Source organism: Emys orbicularis, chromosome 4 (assembly GCF_028017835.1).
Source record: "Emys orbicularis isolate rEmyOrb1 chromosome 4, rEmyOrb1.hap1, whole genome shotgun sequence".
Classification (NCBI taxonomy): domain Eukaryota; kingdom Metazoa; phylum Chordata; order Testudines; family Emydidae; genus Emys; species Emys orbicularis.
Genome location: NC_088686.1, coordinates 107,594,020 through 107,610,549, shown reverse-complemented (window position 1 = coordinate 107,610,549; position 16,530 = coordinate 107,594,020). Strand labels below are relative to the sequence as shown.

The 16,530-nt window shown below is 43.3% G+C and overlaps 1 protein-coding gene across 1 annotated transcript; it reads left to right on the top strand.

The window, feature by feature from the left end:
- Positions 1–1,289: 1,289 nt before the first annotated feature.
- On the top strand, positions 1,290–15,910 carry LOC135877784 (serine/threonine-protein phosphatase 6 regulatory subunit 3-like). The gene is made up of 7 exons (XM_065403336.1): positions 1,290–1,566; positions 8,280–8,347; positions 8,830–8,960; positions 10,212–10,330; positions 12,111–12,264; positions 14,628–14,734; positions 15,756–15,910. Exons 1-7 carry the CDS (start codon positions 1,290–1,292, stop codon positions 15,908–15,910), a joined length of 1,011 nt encoding a protein of 336 aa, XP_065259408.1.
- Positions 15,911–16,530: the final 620 nt, after the last annotated feature.

Genomic DNA, 16,530 nt, shown 5'->3' with positions numbered 1-16,530 from the left:
GTATCGTAATTCCTACAACTGGAGCGCAGCTGGGACTGGACAGCTTCCTCCCGCCCAAGAAGTGGGATCTCCATGATCTTGTGCCTCCAGACCAGACTGTATTCAGCAATCGGTTTCTGGGCAGGGACTTGGTCTGTCATGCACTTCCTTGACCCTCAACCTGGAAAAAGTATTGGACAGGGTGGATCACTAGCATATCCCAGCAACTCTGTTTGGGTTCAGCTCTGGGCCTGCTCTGTGTGGTTCTTCTGGGTGCTGTGCATCTCTGTGCAGTGCTTGCTCAAGCTCCATTGGGCCCTGACTGAGCCCATCACCTTCAGACGAGGTGTGTGTATAAGGGAGGCCTTCTGTACAGCCAGCTCTACTCTGTATACATTGAGCCCTCCTCCGATGGTGTTGATGCTCAGAGACAGCTGTGGGCAGAGCTTTGCCTGTGGCTGGTGTTTCAGAGAGTACCACCAGGTATCTTGTTTCCAGTCTGATCCTGGGTCACAGGGCTGCCAAGCACTGAATGTCTCTCAGGACACTCAGGCATCAGGCAGCCTTGTCCCACCTACCCACAGCTCCATCTGAACGTCACAGGGGCTGCACTTGTGCATTTTGTCTTCTAGAGAATAGTGTGGCCTGGCTGGGTCCTGTGTAGGAAGGAGCAGAGAGACATGGGAGCAGCATAAGGTGGGAGGCCCATTATTGGTGCCAGGTCCCCACCAACCTCTGCAACAGCAGCATACACCCCCCCTGTCCAACCCACCAGCAGCCACCCTCGAACAGTCATCAGCACCACCCCCTCCCTTCAGGAGCTGCCACCCTCACCCCAGCACCAGACATCCCAGCACCAACCCAGCAGCCAGAAAACAACTCCAGGCACCCAACAAATGCCCATTCCAAGTAACCCCAGCACTCATCCACCCCACACCTCCAGCTACCCCACGGTGCCCTAGCACCCACTCAGTGACTCAGAGAGCCACCAGCTTCCACCAGGCACAGCTGCCAAATTTTGTACAGTAATGTGATACCCCTGCCACTGCTTGGCCAGGATGTGATCCCCACAAGCTGAAGCTTGTTATATGCAAACTTACAAATGTACAAATTATCTCAGTAAGTAACTTAGATAAAATGGGACACATGGAATTGCACAAGACGTGGTAGCTGTTGATACGTGGAAAGGTGTTTTTGCGCAGTCACTGGGTGCACTTAATGATGGGATCACAACTTTATGATGTGCACAATTTTGCCTTAATCCTCTGCTTTGCTTGTTTACATTTCAGATAGTTCTTAATATCCTCATGATGAGCAGAAAGACACCGACTGACATCCTTCTGCAGGGACTGGAGGATCTTGCAGAGCAAGACTTAAAAAAATTTATACACAAATTATCTGAGTTTGCCTTTGATGACAAACCCTCAATTCCCTGGTGTAAACTGGAGAAGGCTGACAGGATAGATGCTGTGAGACTCCTGAAAGAACCCTATGACCAGGAGAGCGCTGTGGACATAGCTATCAAAATCTTCACTAACCTCAATCTCAACAACTCTGCCATGAAACTCAAACAGGAAAAAGAGACAGGTAAAAAAATCCAAAGTGACTCTAACTCCTGAGAGTCATTTCTCCATGAATATCCCCCACAGCACCAGTAGCAGGAGCAGCTGCGGGAGCAGCAGCAGACTAATGACACCTAAGAGATTCCACAACCTGGGGGTAGTCAGAGTGAATCAAGGGAAACTGCAGAGCAGGGTGAGGCCTGACCTCCCAGGTTGCACATGCATTTTTAGGAACATAGGAGCTACCATGCTACCACTGGTCCATCAAGTCCAGTATTCTGTCTCTGACAGTGGCCCCTGCCAGATACTCCAGATACTGCCAGATACTGCTAGAAACCCTACAGTAGGCAGTTATGGGACAACCTGCCCAAAGAGTGAGTTTTCTTGTGACCCCAGTAGTAAGGCAGGTGTGGGGGGAGTTGGGGGAGGGATCAGGTCTTATGCCCTGAAGCGCAAGTTTATATCCTTTCCAGAACTCTTGTTCGTTTTTTAAATGTTTAGTATTATAACTAGATAGGCCTGTTATCCCTATAAACAATAATTCTTTGTTTAATTCTGCTAAACTTTCAGCCTCAGTAGACTGTGGCAATAAGTTCCACAGGCTAATTAAGCATTGTGTGGAGAAAGTATTTTTATCAGTTTTGAATTTGCCATCTTTCAAGTTCATTAAATGTCCCCTTGATATCATATCAGACTGGGAACTTCTATTCCCCCTGTCTTCTATCGTCTCTATACTAGACATTGTTTTGTCATGACTGTTTTCTCATTTGTCTTCTCAAAAAGGTAAAGGATTCTAGTCTGTTTGGTCTCTTCATTTGAGTTTTTCCATGCCCCAAATCTTTCTTGCTGTTTTCTCTGAACTCACTTTCATTCTGCTATGTACTTTTGGTGTTGGGATGAATAGTATTCCGGGTTAGAGCCCACTATTGATTTATGTAATGCCATACATTTTGTGCACCCTATTTCTTATGTAATATTACATTTTGTCTGATGTTTGTAGCACTGCTACACATTAAGCAGAAGCTGTCACTGAGCAATCAGCAGTTGCCATTGTGCTGTCCATAGTGAAGCCCAGGTCTTTTTCCTGAGTTGAAGGGGCAACGTGGATTTTCCAGGGCTTAATTTGGCTTTTGTGAAACATCTTGAAGATGGGGCTTTGCCTTCCCTCCAGCACTTTGATTTCATCTGCTACAGGGGAGGTTTTGCCTGTGGTGAGGTAACACCCTTTCCAACTAGGATGGAACTTTTTGACCCTTCTCTTCTTTTTGGTATAGTCAAAATAAAATACTCTGTCCCAGTATGACGTTCTCTCGGAAACGTTTCTAGCATAGCAAGGCTTTTGTTCCTTGGCATTCTTTTCTGGCTTCTGTCAAGCAAATGAAAATATGGTTTGCAAGAGATGCTTTAATTCTACTAAGCATTGTTGGATGACAAATTGTAATGTTTGTGTCTGGAATCTGGGCTAGCAGATTCATGGGGAGGACTCTAGTCATACCTGTCAGAAACTTGAAAGGGGTGACATTCGTGGATTGTTTGGAATTGATCCCATGGCCAATTAATGCTAATGGCAGTTTCAGGTCCCAGCCAGTGGTGGGCATTGTCTGAGACCAATATCTTAGTGATAAATATCCTTGTCCAGTTCATGTACTTGACCTGTCTGGAGGATTGAGGGTGCTGTAGAATATGGAGCTTCTGTTTTAGTCCTAGTGTCTTGCACAGCATATGTATCACCTCGGAGATCAAGTGAGATCCTCTGTCTGAGTTTCTGCCAAGGAACAGACGCCATCTACTGAAAACATGATGTAGTGGTAGTGTGGCTGTTGTATGAGCTGTATCACTGGCAGGTAAACCTTCCACCCACTCGGTGAACAGACAGGTTATTGTGATTTCATTGGAAGGAATGGGTCTCTGGGCCTTTTGTCAGTTTCTCAGATGTGATAGGATGGGTCACAGGGTCCTCTATGTATTGATAAAGCTTGGACACCATTAGGTCCTTCTAGATGTGCCTCTACAAAGTTTTCATAGGCAAAGACCAGGGTGCTTTGAGAGGATCCTCTCTTTCAGGAGTGACTACCATAGTTTCTGATTCCCAGTCCTTAGCTTGCTCTTGGGTAACTATGGTTACTGTAGCTATAGGAAGAGCTTGGAAATCCAGGGAGTGCAAGTCAGGGTTTTCACCCAGGCTAGCTGATCAGCCATGTCATTCCCTGTTTGTCAGGGCCTTTCTTCTTCCAATAGACTCTCAGGTCATTATCCTGAACTGATTGATCCACTGTAGAGATTAGTTTGGTGCAAACATGATCTTTTCCTTTCTGGTTTTTGTATTTTCTCCCTCCCCATCAGGGGTTGATCTACACAGGGCCCTGGGCTGGGACCCAGTAGAGAGGGAGGGTCCGGGTCCCCCTACACCCACCCTCTTAGCTGGTCTTTCAGTCTGGAAGGCCAGAGATCTAGCCACTAGACCACCTGGCCACAGAAGATCCTATCAGAGAGGGTGAAAACAGTGGTCAATCCATCACAGCTCAAAGATGGTCCAAATGAATCAGACTCTGTATCACAATTGTTATGACTTGGCACGCATTCAGCCCCCTGAAAATATTGGTGAATATTCAACTAGACCTAAGGCAATTTCCATAACATGCTTTCTTACTGTATTCATTAGAGAGTTTACAAGGCTGCTATCTGAAAATCTGTACATGCCTGAGGCAGCTTTTTCCCTTCAACTGGAATCTGATTTGGAAGAGCAAGGTTGTAGTCGTTACTATTAATCTTAATCTGAGACTTAAAAAGAGAAGTTACCTATCAGTAACTGTGGTTCTGCATGAGAGTTCCCTCTACAAAATCTCACTCCCCACCCACCTCACTTCTTTAGAGTCTGAGGTTAAGTATTCCTGAATTAGTGGAAGAGCAGTGGGGGGACAATCCCCACTTTATGCCCTAGGAACCCTGCATGAGGGGAGGGAGAGAGAAGAATGAACGATGCTCTTTAGAGGATTTTGGAAGCTCATAGCACAGTTCCTTTGCAGGAATCAAATTAGAATATGCAGGGGCAACACTCTTGAACAACCCCCAGTTACTGTTCAAAAACTTCTCTTTAAGCACCTGAAAATGTGCAGCGGCAGTCAAAAAAGTGAACAGAATGTTGGGAATCATCAAGAAAGGGATAGATAATAAGACAGAAAATATCATGTTGCCTCTATATAAATCCATGGTACGCCCACACTTTGAATACTGCGTGCAGATGTGGTCGCCCCATCTCAAAAAAGATTTATTGGAATTGGAAAAGGTTCAGAAAAGGGCAACAAAAATAATTAGGGGTATAGAACAGCTTCCATATGAGGAGAGATTAATAAGACTGGGACTTTTCAGCTTGGAAAAGAGGCAAATAAGGGGGGATATGATAGAGGTCTATAAAATCATGAGTGGCCTAGAGAAAGTAAATAAGGAAGGATAAATAAGTAAATAAGGAAGGATAAATAAGTAAACTGGGGGATGGCGACCAATCCTTGACCTCAGGCGGCTCAACAAATTTGTCAAAAAGCAAAAGTTCAAGATGGTTACTCTCACCACCATAATCCCAGCGCTGGAGCAGGGCGATTGGTTTTTAGCCCTCGACCTACAGGACGCCTATTTTCATGTGACTATACACCCGGCCCACAGACGCTTCCTACGTTTTACTCTTGGCTCAACACATTTTCAATACAGATTTCTCCCCTTCGGACTGTCCACGGCCCCCCGTGTTTTTTCCAAGATCCTAGCCGTAGTTACTGCCTACCTCAGAAAACAAGGGGTCGTAATATTTCCTTACCTCGACGATTGCCTCCTCAAAGCTTCAACGTTCGACGAAGCTCTCCGATCCACGCGGCTTACCGTCGATTGTTTCCTATCTCTAGGCTTGCAAATAAACAAAAACAAATCCACATTATGCCACACCCAACATCTGGAGTTCATAGGGGCATACCTCGACTCCCGGACGGGATTGGCATCTCTTCCACCCGACCACTTCAACTCCATAAGCCGACTGGCCACAAAAATTCGCAACAGTCCCCAGGTGACTGTCCGAGACTGTCTACAAATACTAGGTCACATGGCCTCTTGCACTTTCGTCGTGCAAAATGCACGCCTCTACATGAGGTGCTTCCAAGCGTGGTTTGCCACGGTTTACAGACCAAATGTGCACTCTCTAAACAAGACTCTCTCCATACCTTTCCGAGTCAAAGATTCTCTACTGTGGTGGACAGTTCACTCCAACCTCTGCTCTGGAGTCCCCTTTCTTCAGGAGGCTCCATCCCTCATACTGACTACCGATGCATCTCTGACAGGCTGGGGTGCACACATGTCTCACCACACAGTCCAGGGGCTATGGTCTTCAACCGCGACCTCTCTGCACATAAATGTCCTAGAACTTTGAGCCATTCGCAATGCGTGCCGTCACTTTCTTCCACTAATCAGAAATCACCATGTACACATAATGACAGACAACATTGCATGCATGTTCTATGTAAACAGGCAGGTAGGAGCTCGATCCCACTCGCTTTGCACAGAGGCTATGAAGCTCTGGAATTGGTGCACTGAGAACAACATCCGGGTATCAGCTGCCTATCTTCCCGGAGTGATGAACACCACAGCGGACGAACTAAGCAGACCCTTTCCCTGGGATCACGAATGGGAGATAGACGAGAAAACCATTCACAACATATTCCGCATTTGGGGTCACCCAACCATAGACCTTTTTGCAACTGCAAAAAACAAGAAATGTTCCGACTTTTGCTCCAGAGCGGGACTGGGCAAACATTCCCTGGGAGACGCATTCATGATCCCATGGCACCGAAACTTACTCTGTGCGTTTCCCCCGATACCGGTTCTCAACAGGGTCCTGATAAAAAGGTGAACAGACCATGCCAAGATGATCCTAATTGCCCCGTCGTGGCCCAGACAACTGTGGTTTCCGTTCCTCACCAGAATGTCAATTCAACCACCAATCTCGTTGCCTCTCATCCCGAACCTCCTATCACAACAACACGGCCGATTTCTCCACCCCAACCTGTCCATGCTTCACCTCAAAGCCTGGTTCCTACATGGTTCTCCCAAAGCGAACTAGATTGCTCTGAACAAGTTCAAAGAGTGCTCCTACATAGCAGAACACAATCTACTCACACCATCTATCTACGAAAGTGGAAACGATTCACACATTGGTGTTCAGCTAAACAACGTTGTCCCACGTCAGTATCTCTCTCGCTCATACTTGACTATCTATTGGACCTTAAGCGATCCGGCCTTTCTTTCAACTCCATCAGAGTCCATTTAGCTGCTATTACAACTTTTCATGACAAAATTGATGATACTTCTGTTTTTGCTCATCCAATCACCAAGCGTTTCCTCAAGGGACTCCAAGCCCTATACCCAGACATTAAACCACCTACCACCCTGTGGGACCTTCATTTAGTACTAGCTTGTCTAACTCAACAACCGTTTGAACCCCTAGCCACGTGCTCCCTTTTACACCTTTCGATGAAAACAGCATTTTTAGTGGCAATTACCTCCGCCAGACAGGCAGGAGAAATAGCAGCTCTTATGGCAGACCCACCATATACGCTATTTTTCAAAGACAAGGTTACCCTCAGATTACACCCCAAATTTCTTCCAAAGGTGCATTCGTCATTCCACATTAATGAGCCGATACACCTACCAACCTTTTTTCCGAAACCACATGCGAACTCATTCGAAGCCACAATGCATACATTAAATGTACGCAGGGCCTTGTCCTTCTATTTGGATAGAACAAAACCTTTTAGAAACTCTTCTAGACTTTTTGTCTCCATCGCGGAGCGTTCCAAAGGTACTCCTATTTCTACCCAGAGACTTTCAAACTGGATTTCTCAGTGCATCCAGTTGTGCTATCAGATGAAGAAGGTTACACTTCCAGACAGCATCAGAACGCACTTCACTAGATCTCTGGCTGCCTCTATAGCATTCTTACGCAAAGTTCCCCTGGCTGATATCTGTAAAGCAGCCACTTGGTCCTCTGAACACACATTTGTTAAACACTATGCCCTTACTCAAGGCCCTCTCTCTGATATACGTTTGGGCAGGGCTGTACTATCTACGGCATTCCTATCAGATCCGAAGTCCCTATCTCCTTGAGACACACTGCTTTTAAGTCACCTGGAGTGGAGCACCCACAGGGACATCTCTCTCGAAGAAGAGGAGGTTACTTACCCTGTGCAGTAACTGACGTTCTTCGAGATGGGTGTCCCTGTGGGTGCTCCACTACCCACCCTCCTCCCCTCTACTTCGGAGTTGGGGTAGCCTCCGTTGTAGAGAAGGAACTGAGGAGACCGGCCACGCATGCGTACTATTAAGCTAGACTCACAGCGGGGGGGCAGCCTCTGCGCATGCGTGGCCGGTACGAGTACAGCTACAAAAATCTCCGAGCAAAGGCGCAGGGACGCACCAACACCTGGAGTGGAGCACCCACAGGGACACCCATCTCAAAGAACGTCAGTTACTGCACAGGGTGAGTAACCTCCTTTTTAGGAGTTCCCTAAGTTAGTACAACCTAGGGAACTTCTAGAGCATGCCAGCAGCATCTGTGTGGGACATTTACTGCGTAACATGTTGGTGTATTTTAGAAATCACACTGCTCTAGTGCATATTGCTGCACTGGGTAGACAAGCCCTCAGATTCAGGAATAGACTCGGATCTCATTCTCTGGGTCTGTGCTGTTTGCTTATTCAGTTTATAGTGTGTGGGTAGTAGCTGCTCAATCTTCCACCAAAATGCAAAGTATGGTCTTAGCCAGCAAGGTAAAAGGAATAAGGGGACAGAAGTGTAAAGATCTTTCCCCAGAAAATGTTTCTCTGATGTGCTAACCTCTCCCTCCTTGAGTGTATGTGCCTCTCCCTTTAACCTCCCACCACTCCCCCCAAAAATCTGGAGCATTCTTTGGTGCAGTGAGCTGAGAGAGAATCCACAATGGGGAAAATGTCCCGAAAACGTTGAGATGTTCTTTAGCTATGCCCAGGGAGGGAGCAGGCAATGTTAAAACAGGCACCCCTGTAAGGCAGAGTTTTCTGAACTGCCCTCATAGAAAACTTAGTCAAAGCTGATTAATCCAAATCTGGGTGCATATCTCATTCATGGGATATAGTGTGGGCTCCTTATATGCACCTTTATCCTTTTCTGAGACTATATTAAAATTGTTTAACCATAGAAATAAGGTGGAGTAGTGTACAGTTTGTGAATGGTCTTTACCCTGTTCATATTTTTGCTTTGTGTTCTGCTGTAGGGGAATATTGCATTGTTTGAGGCATGCTGTAAGGAGAGAATACAGCAGTTTGATGATGGTGGTTCTGATGAAGAAGATATATGGAAAGAAAAACACATTGCGTTTACACCAGAATCCCAGAGACGATCCAGGTGAATAGTGTTTGTTTTCCATCCAATTTGTACTACAGAAGAACCTCACTGTTCTCACTGAGTACATCTGTTGATGCAGATTCTTGACTGCTTGGAAGGCCTGCCTAACAAAGAGAATTCAGAGACAAATTGAGTGGTTGCTGCTGTTCTTGGATAACTTATTAGAGGATGGGCCCAGCACCTGTCCCTTCCAATCTTCTGCCTCTGTAAGAGGTTTAGGCATCAGCCCTCTTTGCTACTCAGCACTTCAGCTTTCCTTTTTTCTTCCATCCTTGCTCCTTTCCTCCACTGCCACTTGGGCCAAACCTCCGCAGTCGTCCTCCTGGTTATGATTTTCAGAGGCACTGAGCTGTCCAGCCCAAGCAGCCTGCCTTCCCTTCAGCATGCTACACCAGCAGGAGGCCAGTGTACTCAGGCTCTATAGTGCCAGGGTCCCCCTCCTTGTGCTGCAGTAATGGAGATTTTTTTTCAAAGAGCAGGTTGAGGGGAATCCGTTGTCCCCAGTGCTTCCACTGCCCCTTCAGCTTTCTACTGTCATCCAGAATTTCCTTTCAGGGATCCCTTTGGAATGTCTCCTCTGACCTTCGCACAATAGCACCATATACCCTGTTGTCAGTTCTCCCTCCACTTGCAAATACCTGTGACCAGGAATTTCTGGGCCAGACCATTATGTTGCTGCTGCATTTAGGAATGTGTATAGGGCCAGGTTATCAGTGCTGTGATGTCCATGCAGAAGTGAAGGAACAGCCTGGATGTCCGTCTGGAAGGGAGGAGGAGTGGGGAAGCTGTTGCCCTGCTCTCCTTAGGACTACGTCTGGCCTTCCTCTGGCATTGCAGCAGCCCATGTGGAGCAAATGAAGTCCATCTCTGCTTTTTTGCCTGTTGTTGTTTGGCCTGGCCCGTAGCTATACTCCCTCCACTTTCCTATTTACCCTTGCATGAGGGCAGTGGCAGCCATCTTTCCTTTCCCTTGTTGCTGTGGGAGAGGAGATGGGTCAGTTAACTTTGTCAAGTCAAAAAACACCCTAAAATCTTCATCCTTTCTGGCAGTGCTGAAGAGTAAGTTTAATAGCTAATGCTGCAGTGTAGTTCCAGCTGATCCCTCAGTGTTTATGGTCAGACTTGCCTCATTCCTACATGCTAACTTGATTTGCAGTTCTGTTTTAAACTTGGGAAAACTTCACTAGCCAATGCACCCCAGGGAATTCCTTCTAAGTATTGAATGTAAACAATCCCTTTATATTTTTTAAGCTCGGGCAGTACGGACAGTGAAGAAAGTACAGACTCTGAAGAAGAGGATGGAACAAAACAAGACTTGTTTGAATCAAATACCAATACTGAAGACAAAATGGAAGTGGACTTAAATGAACGTAGGTGGTTTTTATCCTACTGCCTCCATCTGCTTAGATTACCTGATGGCGGAATTAGATTGCAAGTTATCAGTGTGGGAAAATGTAATGGTCATTCAGTTAAGTGGTAGAGCATAGTTCAATTTTGTCTTCCTTACCACTTTATTGAGGTCCCTGCAGTTTAATATCTCACCTTTGCAACAAGAGATTTTCTGAGTAAAGTCCTCATAGCAGGATGTGAGTGTTGTCAAGTATGAGCACCTCAGGTGCCTGGCTGAGTCAGACCCTGATCGTGTAGGCTCTCTGTGAGCTAGGAGTTGAAAACATTTCTATTTATAAAATGGGTTTGGGTTTTTTTTAAAGAAATTGTTTTTCCTCCAAAAGGGATGTGTAGTTTAAACAAGTTTGAATCTGTTTAAAACTGATAAAAGCTTTGGAGACCATCAGTCTAAACCATTTGATATCTTCACTGAAACTAGTGAAAGTAAAAATTTGGCTGTGAGCAGAAAATATGTACCCGTTTCAGACAAACTTTTACTCCATGCTGGTTCTTTTTTAATAGTTTTACACAGGAGCCAACAAGTGACTTGGGCTGTAGATACAGACAGTTAATGTTTTAAGGCATTAGACTTCTAGGGGTTCTTAAGCCTGGTCTGAACACACAGATGTACCTGTTTTACTAAAGGCACGACTTTATTTTATACTGATTTAGTAAAAGTGGTGCAATTTTGTTTGTAGATAATCATATTAGATTAAACATGGCTTACGTCAGTTTGGGTCACATCAGTAAATTCACAAGTGCAAGCTAAACCGATATAACCTCTTTTAAATTGAGAGTCCACACATACAAGTTGCACTGGTTTAATAAAACTGATTTAAATTAAACCAGTGCAACTTCTGTGTGTAGAAAAATCCTAAGCGTTTTTTATATTGATTATAAGGAATTATAAAACCAAAACAAAATGAGGTGTTTTTTTTCTCTTTTTTGCTTTTGTCAGATTGGTGTCCCTGGCATCTGTGTCTCCAGGTTTTGATCCTTGTGGATATCCTCCCATATCTGTCTAGATTGGGATTTCCTATTAACATTTTAGTTAGTCACAGAGCTTCCTTTTCAGCCTGTTTTATGTATGTAAATGCTAATGAAAACAAATATTTGCTTATGGGAAGATGAAGTACCTTGAATGAGTACTCTAAGTTAGAGACCTATTTTCAAAATAAACTTGCTCCAAAATTTAAAATTCTAATGGGAAGAATTTTAAAATGTTAAGTCCTCATTTGTTTTTTGCAACAAACTTTGCAGCACTGTGCTAGTGAACTGATTAATTTATTTTCTTTGTTGAAGCTAAGAAAAACACACCTAGTAAACAGAAGCTAAACCGTGAGAACAACACTCAGTTTTAAAAAACTTTCATTTTTAGAAACAGGTGTTGACAGTAACAAATACATATTTTTTCTGTAAAATGTTGACTATATTAATCCCTGGTGTAACTCCATTAAATTATTTTTAATTTTAAGTGTCATTTGGTAGATTGGCTTGATTGCAGAATGCCATGAGTTATAGTGGTATTTTGCTCTAGCTTCATAGACCAAATTAATTTTGTACTTGTGAATTGCATTCAGTTTCTAACTTTGCATAGTGTATGCTCTTCTATATGTACATTATGTAAGCCCCTATTATAATTAGGGAGTTTGCAGTGTTTCAGGATAGCTATATGTGCATGTATAGAGTCATAACGTATTAAGAAAAGTGAATTATATCAATTTCTAAATACCTTATCATTGAAATTGTCACTGTTTCTAGCACCGAACTGGTCGGCTAACTTTGACGTACCCATGGAAACTGCACATGGTGCCAATTTGGATTCTGTTGGGTCTGATGTATGGAGCACAGAAGAACCTATGCCAGGAAAAGAAACTGGCTGGGCTTCTTTTTCAGAGTTTACATCTTCTCTAAGGTAAAATAATTTTATTATTCTTCAGCCCAGGCTACCAGCTGCCAATGATAATGGAAGCTGGTACTAGTCCCTTTCAGTGGGCATATGCATGTCTTTTGCAGAAATGTTTGCATAATACATTACGGAGTTCTGCTTTAAACATAATTAGTGTTACTTGTAGTTTGCTGTACCATGTTGTTGGGGATTTTTTGTGGCGTTAAAAGGTATATTGTGCGTAAGGGTGTCATCTACTCTACAACTATAATCTACTCAGGAGACCCAGATATGGTCCATTTCTGGTGTAGATGGTATCTGATCATACATATCTTGCTAATCAATTTGGTTGATTGCTAGGATGTTTGGGTCCTAGCCACACTTTAGATTGGGCCTAAGTGACACATGCAGCTGTTTAATGTGAAATAAATTGAAAGACTCTGATGGCTCTGTTTTGTGATGTAAAAAAAATAGTTTTGTATATGTCTGAAAATCCATCCACTCCATGAAGCCCATGGTGACTTGCTTAGACAGTCCCATAGTACTTTGAAGTGCTTGGCACTTTTTTGCTGTGTATTGGTTTACATCAGAAATAGTCAGAGCCCTAGGTATAATGAGATTGTAGCCATGTTAATATCCCCATCAATGTGAATCTTTAAAAAATTGCCAAATTATTGTGCTCCAGAATGTACTTGTTCATGTAGGGCCGGTCTACACTTGAAACACTACAGCAGCACAGCTGCAGCGCAACAGCTGCCCCGCTGTAGCACTTCAGCGTAGACACTGCCTACAGCAACAGCAGTGGGAGGGGTTCTCCTGTCTGCATAGGTAATCCACCTCACTGAGAGGGGTGGCAGCTAGGTCGACTGAAGAATTTTTCCATTGACAGATTGTTAGCTACACTGGGGGTTAGGTCAGCTTAACTGCGTTGCTCAGGGTTAGCTGGGTTGACCTAACTTTGTAGTGTAGACCATGCCTTTAGTCTCTTGCCTGCATGGTTGGTGAAGATAATATTCAGAATATAAATCAATTAAACAGATGCAGCGATGTCTGCCTGAGTCTGCAGCTGCCCTGAAGCAACTGGTCCAAGAGATGTGACCTGCACCATTCATCTCCATTGGGTTGTTATAATGAAGTCTCATCATTTCAAATGTCACCGTTACAGCTCTTCAATGCAATGCCCGAAATGGGGGCAGGGTGCAATTGGCAGCTAGCTTGTCAAGAATTACTGGTGTGAGGACCAAGTAATTCAAACTGCCCTCCCAAATTTAAAATGAACTCTGCTCATAGATGATGGGAAAGAGATGTATTCCCTCTCTGTAACAAGTGTCCAACTATTTAATAGGTAACAAAACCCAAAACTCTTCCTTACCTACCTGCCAATATCTGTATTATTTCCTGTAGCTTCTGCAATGCAATTAAACATTAACAGTACCAAAATCTACAGCACATTTCAAAATTGAAAATTTGGGGGCAGTGTACAATAAATTGAATTTAATATCAAATTAAATAACACAAGGGATATTGTCTGACCTAGACTGCTTGGAAGTAAAAATGAACAATGCTGCATAATTTCAAGGTTTCTGCTGCAGTTTTGGGATCCCAGCCCCTACTGTGTAAATTGCATCTTGTGCCCTTGGAATGAACCCACTATTGTTTCAAATTCACTTCAAAATGAGACCCTAATTCTGCAGTTGATAGCATGTGGGTGGACTGCTATCCTGCACGGAGCATTGCCTTTTATAGGACTTAAACACATGCTTTCATGAATAGGGATATTTTTGCTGAATCAGGGCAAGAAATCATTTACAATTATTTCAGATTGGAAGTGGCAGAAATGTGGTGTCTGTTTGGGGTTCTGTGGGATGTATACATTTTGAGAACTTAATCCAGATACCAATGGACAAGCCTCCATGTTATAAAGATCACCTTTGTGGTCGATCAACCTTGTTGGCAGAGATGGCATTGATTTGATTTGGATATAGAGATTGAGCAACCCTCTTGCCCAGATACCATTACCTTGAAAGGGACAATATATAGCTGAAAATATATTTAAAAGGAAACTGCAAGGGGCAAAAAAAATTAGGCTTGTCCTTTTTATCCAATGCCCCTCTCTCTCACACACGCGCGCACTCTTCATGATAGTAAACCAGGAAATCTTAATTCTGGCTTTTCCTAACTTTTTAGTGCTTGACTTTGCATCCTTAAAATTCTTTTAACATTTCTTGGATGAGTCTTAGTATAGTTGATTTCAGTAGGATTCTGGAGTCGATAGTATTCACAGAAATAGAAACATTATTTTTAAAGGTTCTGGTTGCATGTGAGCAAATTTCATTTTAATGTTTAGAAATCTTTTTCCAAAATGTAATTCACTTTCATTTGTATTTAAGTTCGAAAGAGTCTTTAAGAAGTAATTCTCCTGTGGAAATGGAAACAAACACAGAACCAATGGATCCCCTGAGTGCAAATGTATCTGCACTTGCAACACAGCCAGAGGGTAAGTGCACTGAAATTACTCAAATTATGTGCAAATGAATAATTTAGAAGCAGAGTGGCTTAAATGAGTAGCGCATTGGACTTCCTGGTTCTACCACGGGCTTCCTGGGAGACCTTGGGCAAGTCATTTCCCCTCTTAGCACCTCTGTTCCCCCATTGGTAAACTGAGGGTAAGGATACTGACCTCTTCTGAAACGAGTTTTGAGATCCATGGAAGAAAAGCACAGTATAAAAGCAAGCTATTAGTGTTAATATTAACTTTACTTTTTATTAGTCAGTGAGACTTGGGCAGAGCTTTAGTTAATTAAGATGGCCTTTAGCATCTTGAGTCTTTGGATGCAGCAGTGAACAGTCTGTGTGCCCTTCTCTCCCTCCTGTCATCTAGCTTTTCCAACACATGCTCAAAGTGGATTAAAAATTACCAGATCAAACCCATGTTACCCCACTTCCCAATTGCATTGTTAATGAACATAACAAGTGCTGGAAGTCCGGGATCTTCAGACCTAACTATGGGCTTGTCTACGTCGGAAACTTACCAGGAGACCTGTACCAGTATGATAATACCAGTATAACTCCCCATGTGAATACTCTTGTTCCAGAATAAGTGTCAAAATGGGGAGTTATATCAGTAAATTTCCCTGTGTGGACAAGCCCTAACTAAGAGCTGTAGCTGCTGCAAATTATCTACATTGCTAATTGATTTGGAAAATGAAAAGATTATTATGAAACATGTATGTTTTCTTCAGTAGCTATTAAATATTTTAAAATATTTGATTACTGTGTGTGTGTGTGTGTGTGTGTGTACACACACACACACACACACACACACACACAGAGCTGAGGATGCAGAAAATTGAATTGATATTTTACCTGCCATGTGGGATTTGCAAAGTAAACAAAACTGCAGCGAGATTATGTGTGATTACAGTAGACATTATCCTCCTACACATCCTCACTGATTTGTACTTGCTCATTAACTATAAAAATCATTAGCAATATCCTAATTTGTTTCACTGTATCAGCCCAAGGAAGTGTTGCTATGGAGGCCAGTTCAGATGGAGAAGATGATGTGGAAAATGCAGACAAGGTAACTGAGACAGTAATGAATGGCAGCATGAAGGAAACACTGAGCCTTACTGTAGATGCTAAAACTGAAACAGCTGTCTTCAAAAGGTGAGCAAACCTAGTTCATTTCTCTTATTCACTCAGGGTGTACACATTTTTTTGTTCCTCCTTTAAAAAATTTTTAAATAAATGTTGACTGAGCATTTTATTCAGTCCTTTTGGAAGTATTTCATAGAACTAATGATTTCCAGGACACTAATTAGACATCTGCATGCAGAGATTTTAAACTTAACAGTCTGACTCCAGTTTTCTGTTATCTGAGCTTTCATTCATATGTAAATTTCGATAGAGGTTATGGAGCTAGGTTATGTTCTGCATTGGGACAAAAACAAAACCTTTTCAACCGTTAACCAAATTGTGTTGAGATGTCAGTTTTTAGATTGAGACTTGTTTTTTCAATTAGGGAAGGTTTTGTGTGACCAGGGCTTTTGGGTGAGTGAGCTGCTTCTTCGAGTATTGGTCCCTACGTGTCTTCCACTGTGGGTGAATTCTTTCAATTAGTGTCCTTTGGTCCATATATGCACCCGTGCCTTCTGTGTGCTTTCAACCAAAGGAATTTAAGGGTGGAGCGAAGAGGACTGGACTAACTGCCTCTCCAGTTCCTTCTTACTGCCATATGGCCTTGATCAGAATGTCCAGTGTCTGGAGCTTTCCTTCGATTTCTCTGATCTG

Coding starts and splice junctions, on each gene's coding strand:
- LOC135877784 (XM_065403336.1), top strand. CDS start 1,290: ATGAGCAGAAAGACACCGACTGACATCCTTCTGCAGGGACTGGAGGAT. Junction 8,348..8,829: donor GTATGGTCTTAGCCAGCAAG/GTAAAAGGAATA, acceptor GTTCTGCTGTAG/GGGAATATTGCATTGTTTGA. Junction 10,331..12,110: donor GGAAGTGGACTTAAATGAAC/GTAGGTGGTTTT, acceptor CACTGTTTCTAG/CACCGAACTGGTCGGCTAAC.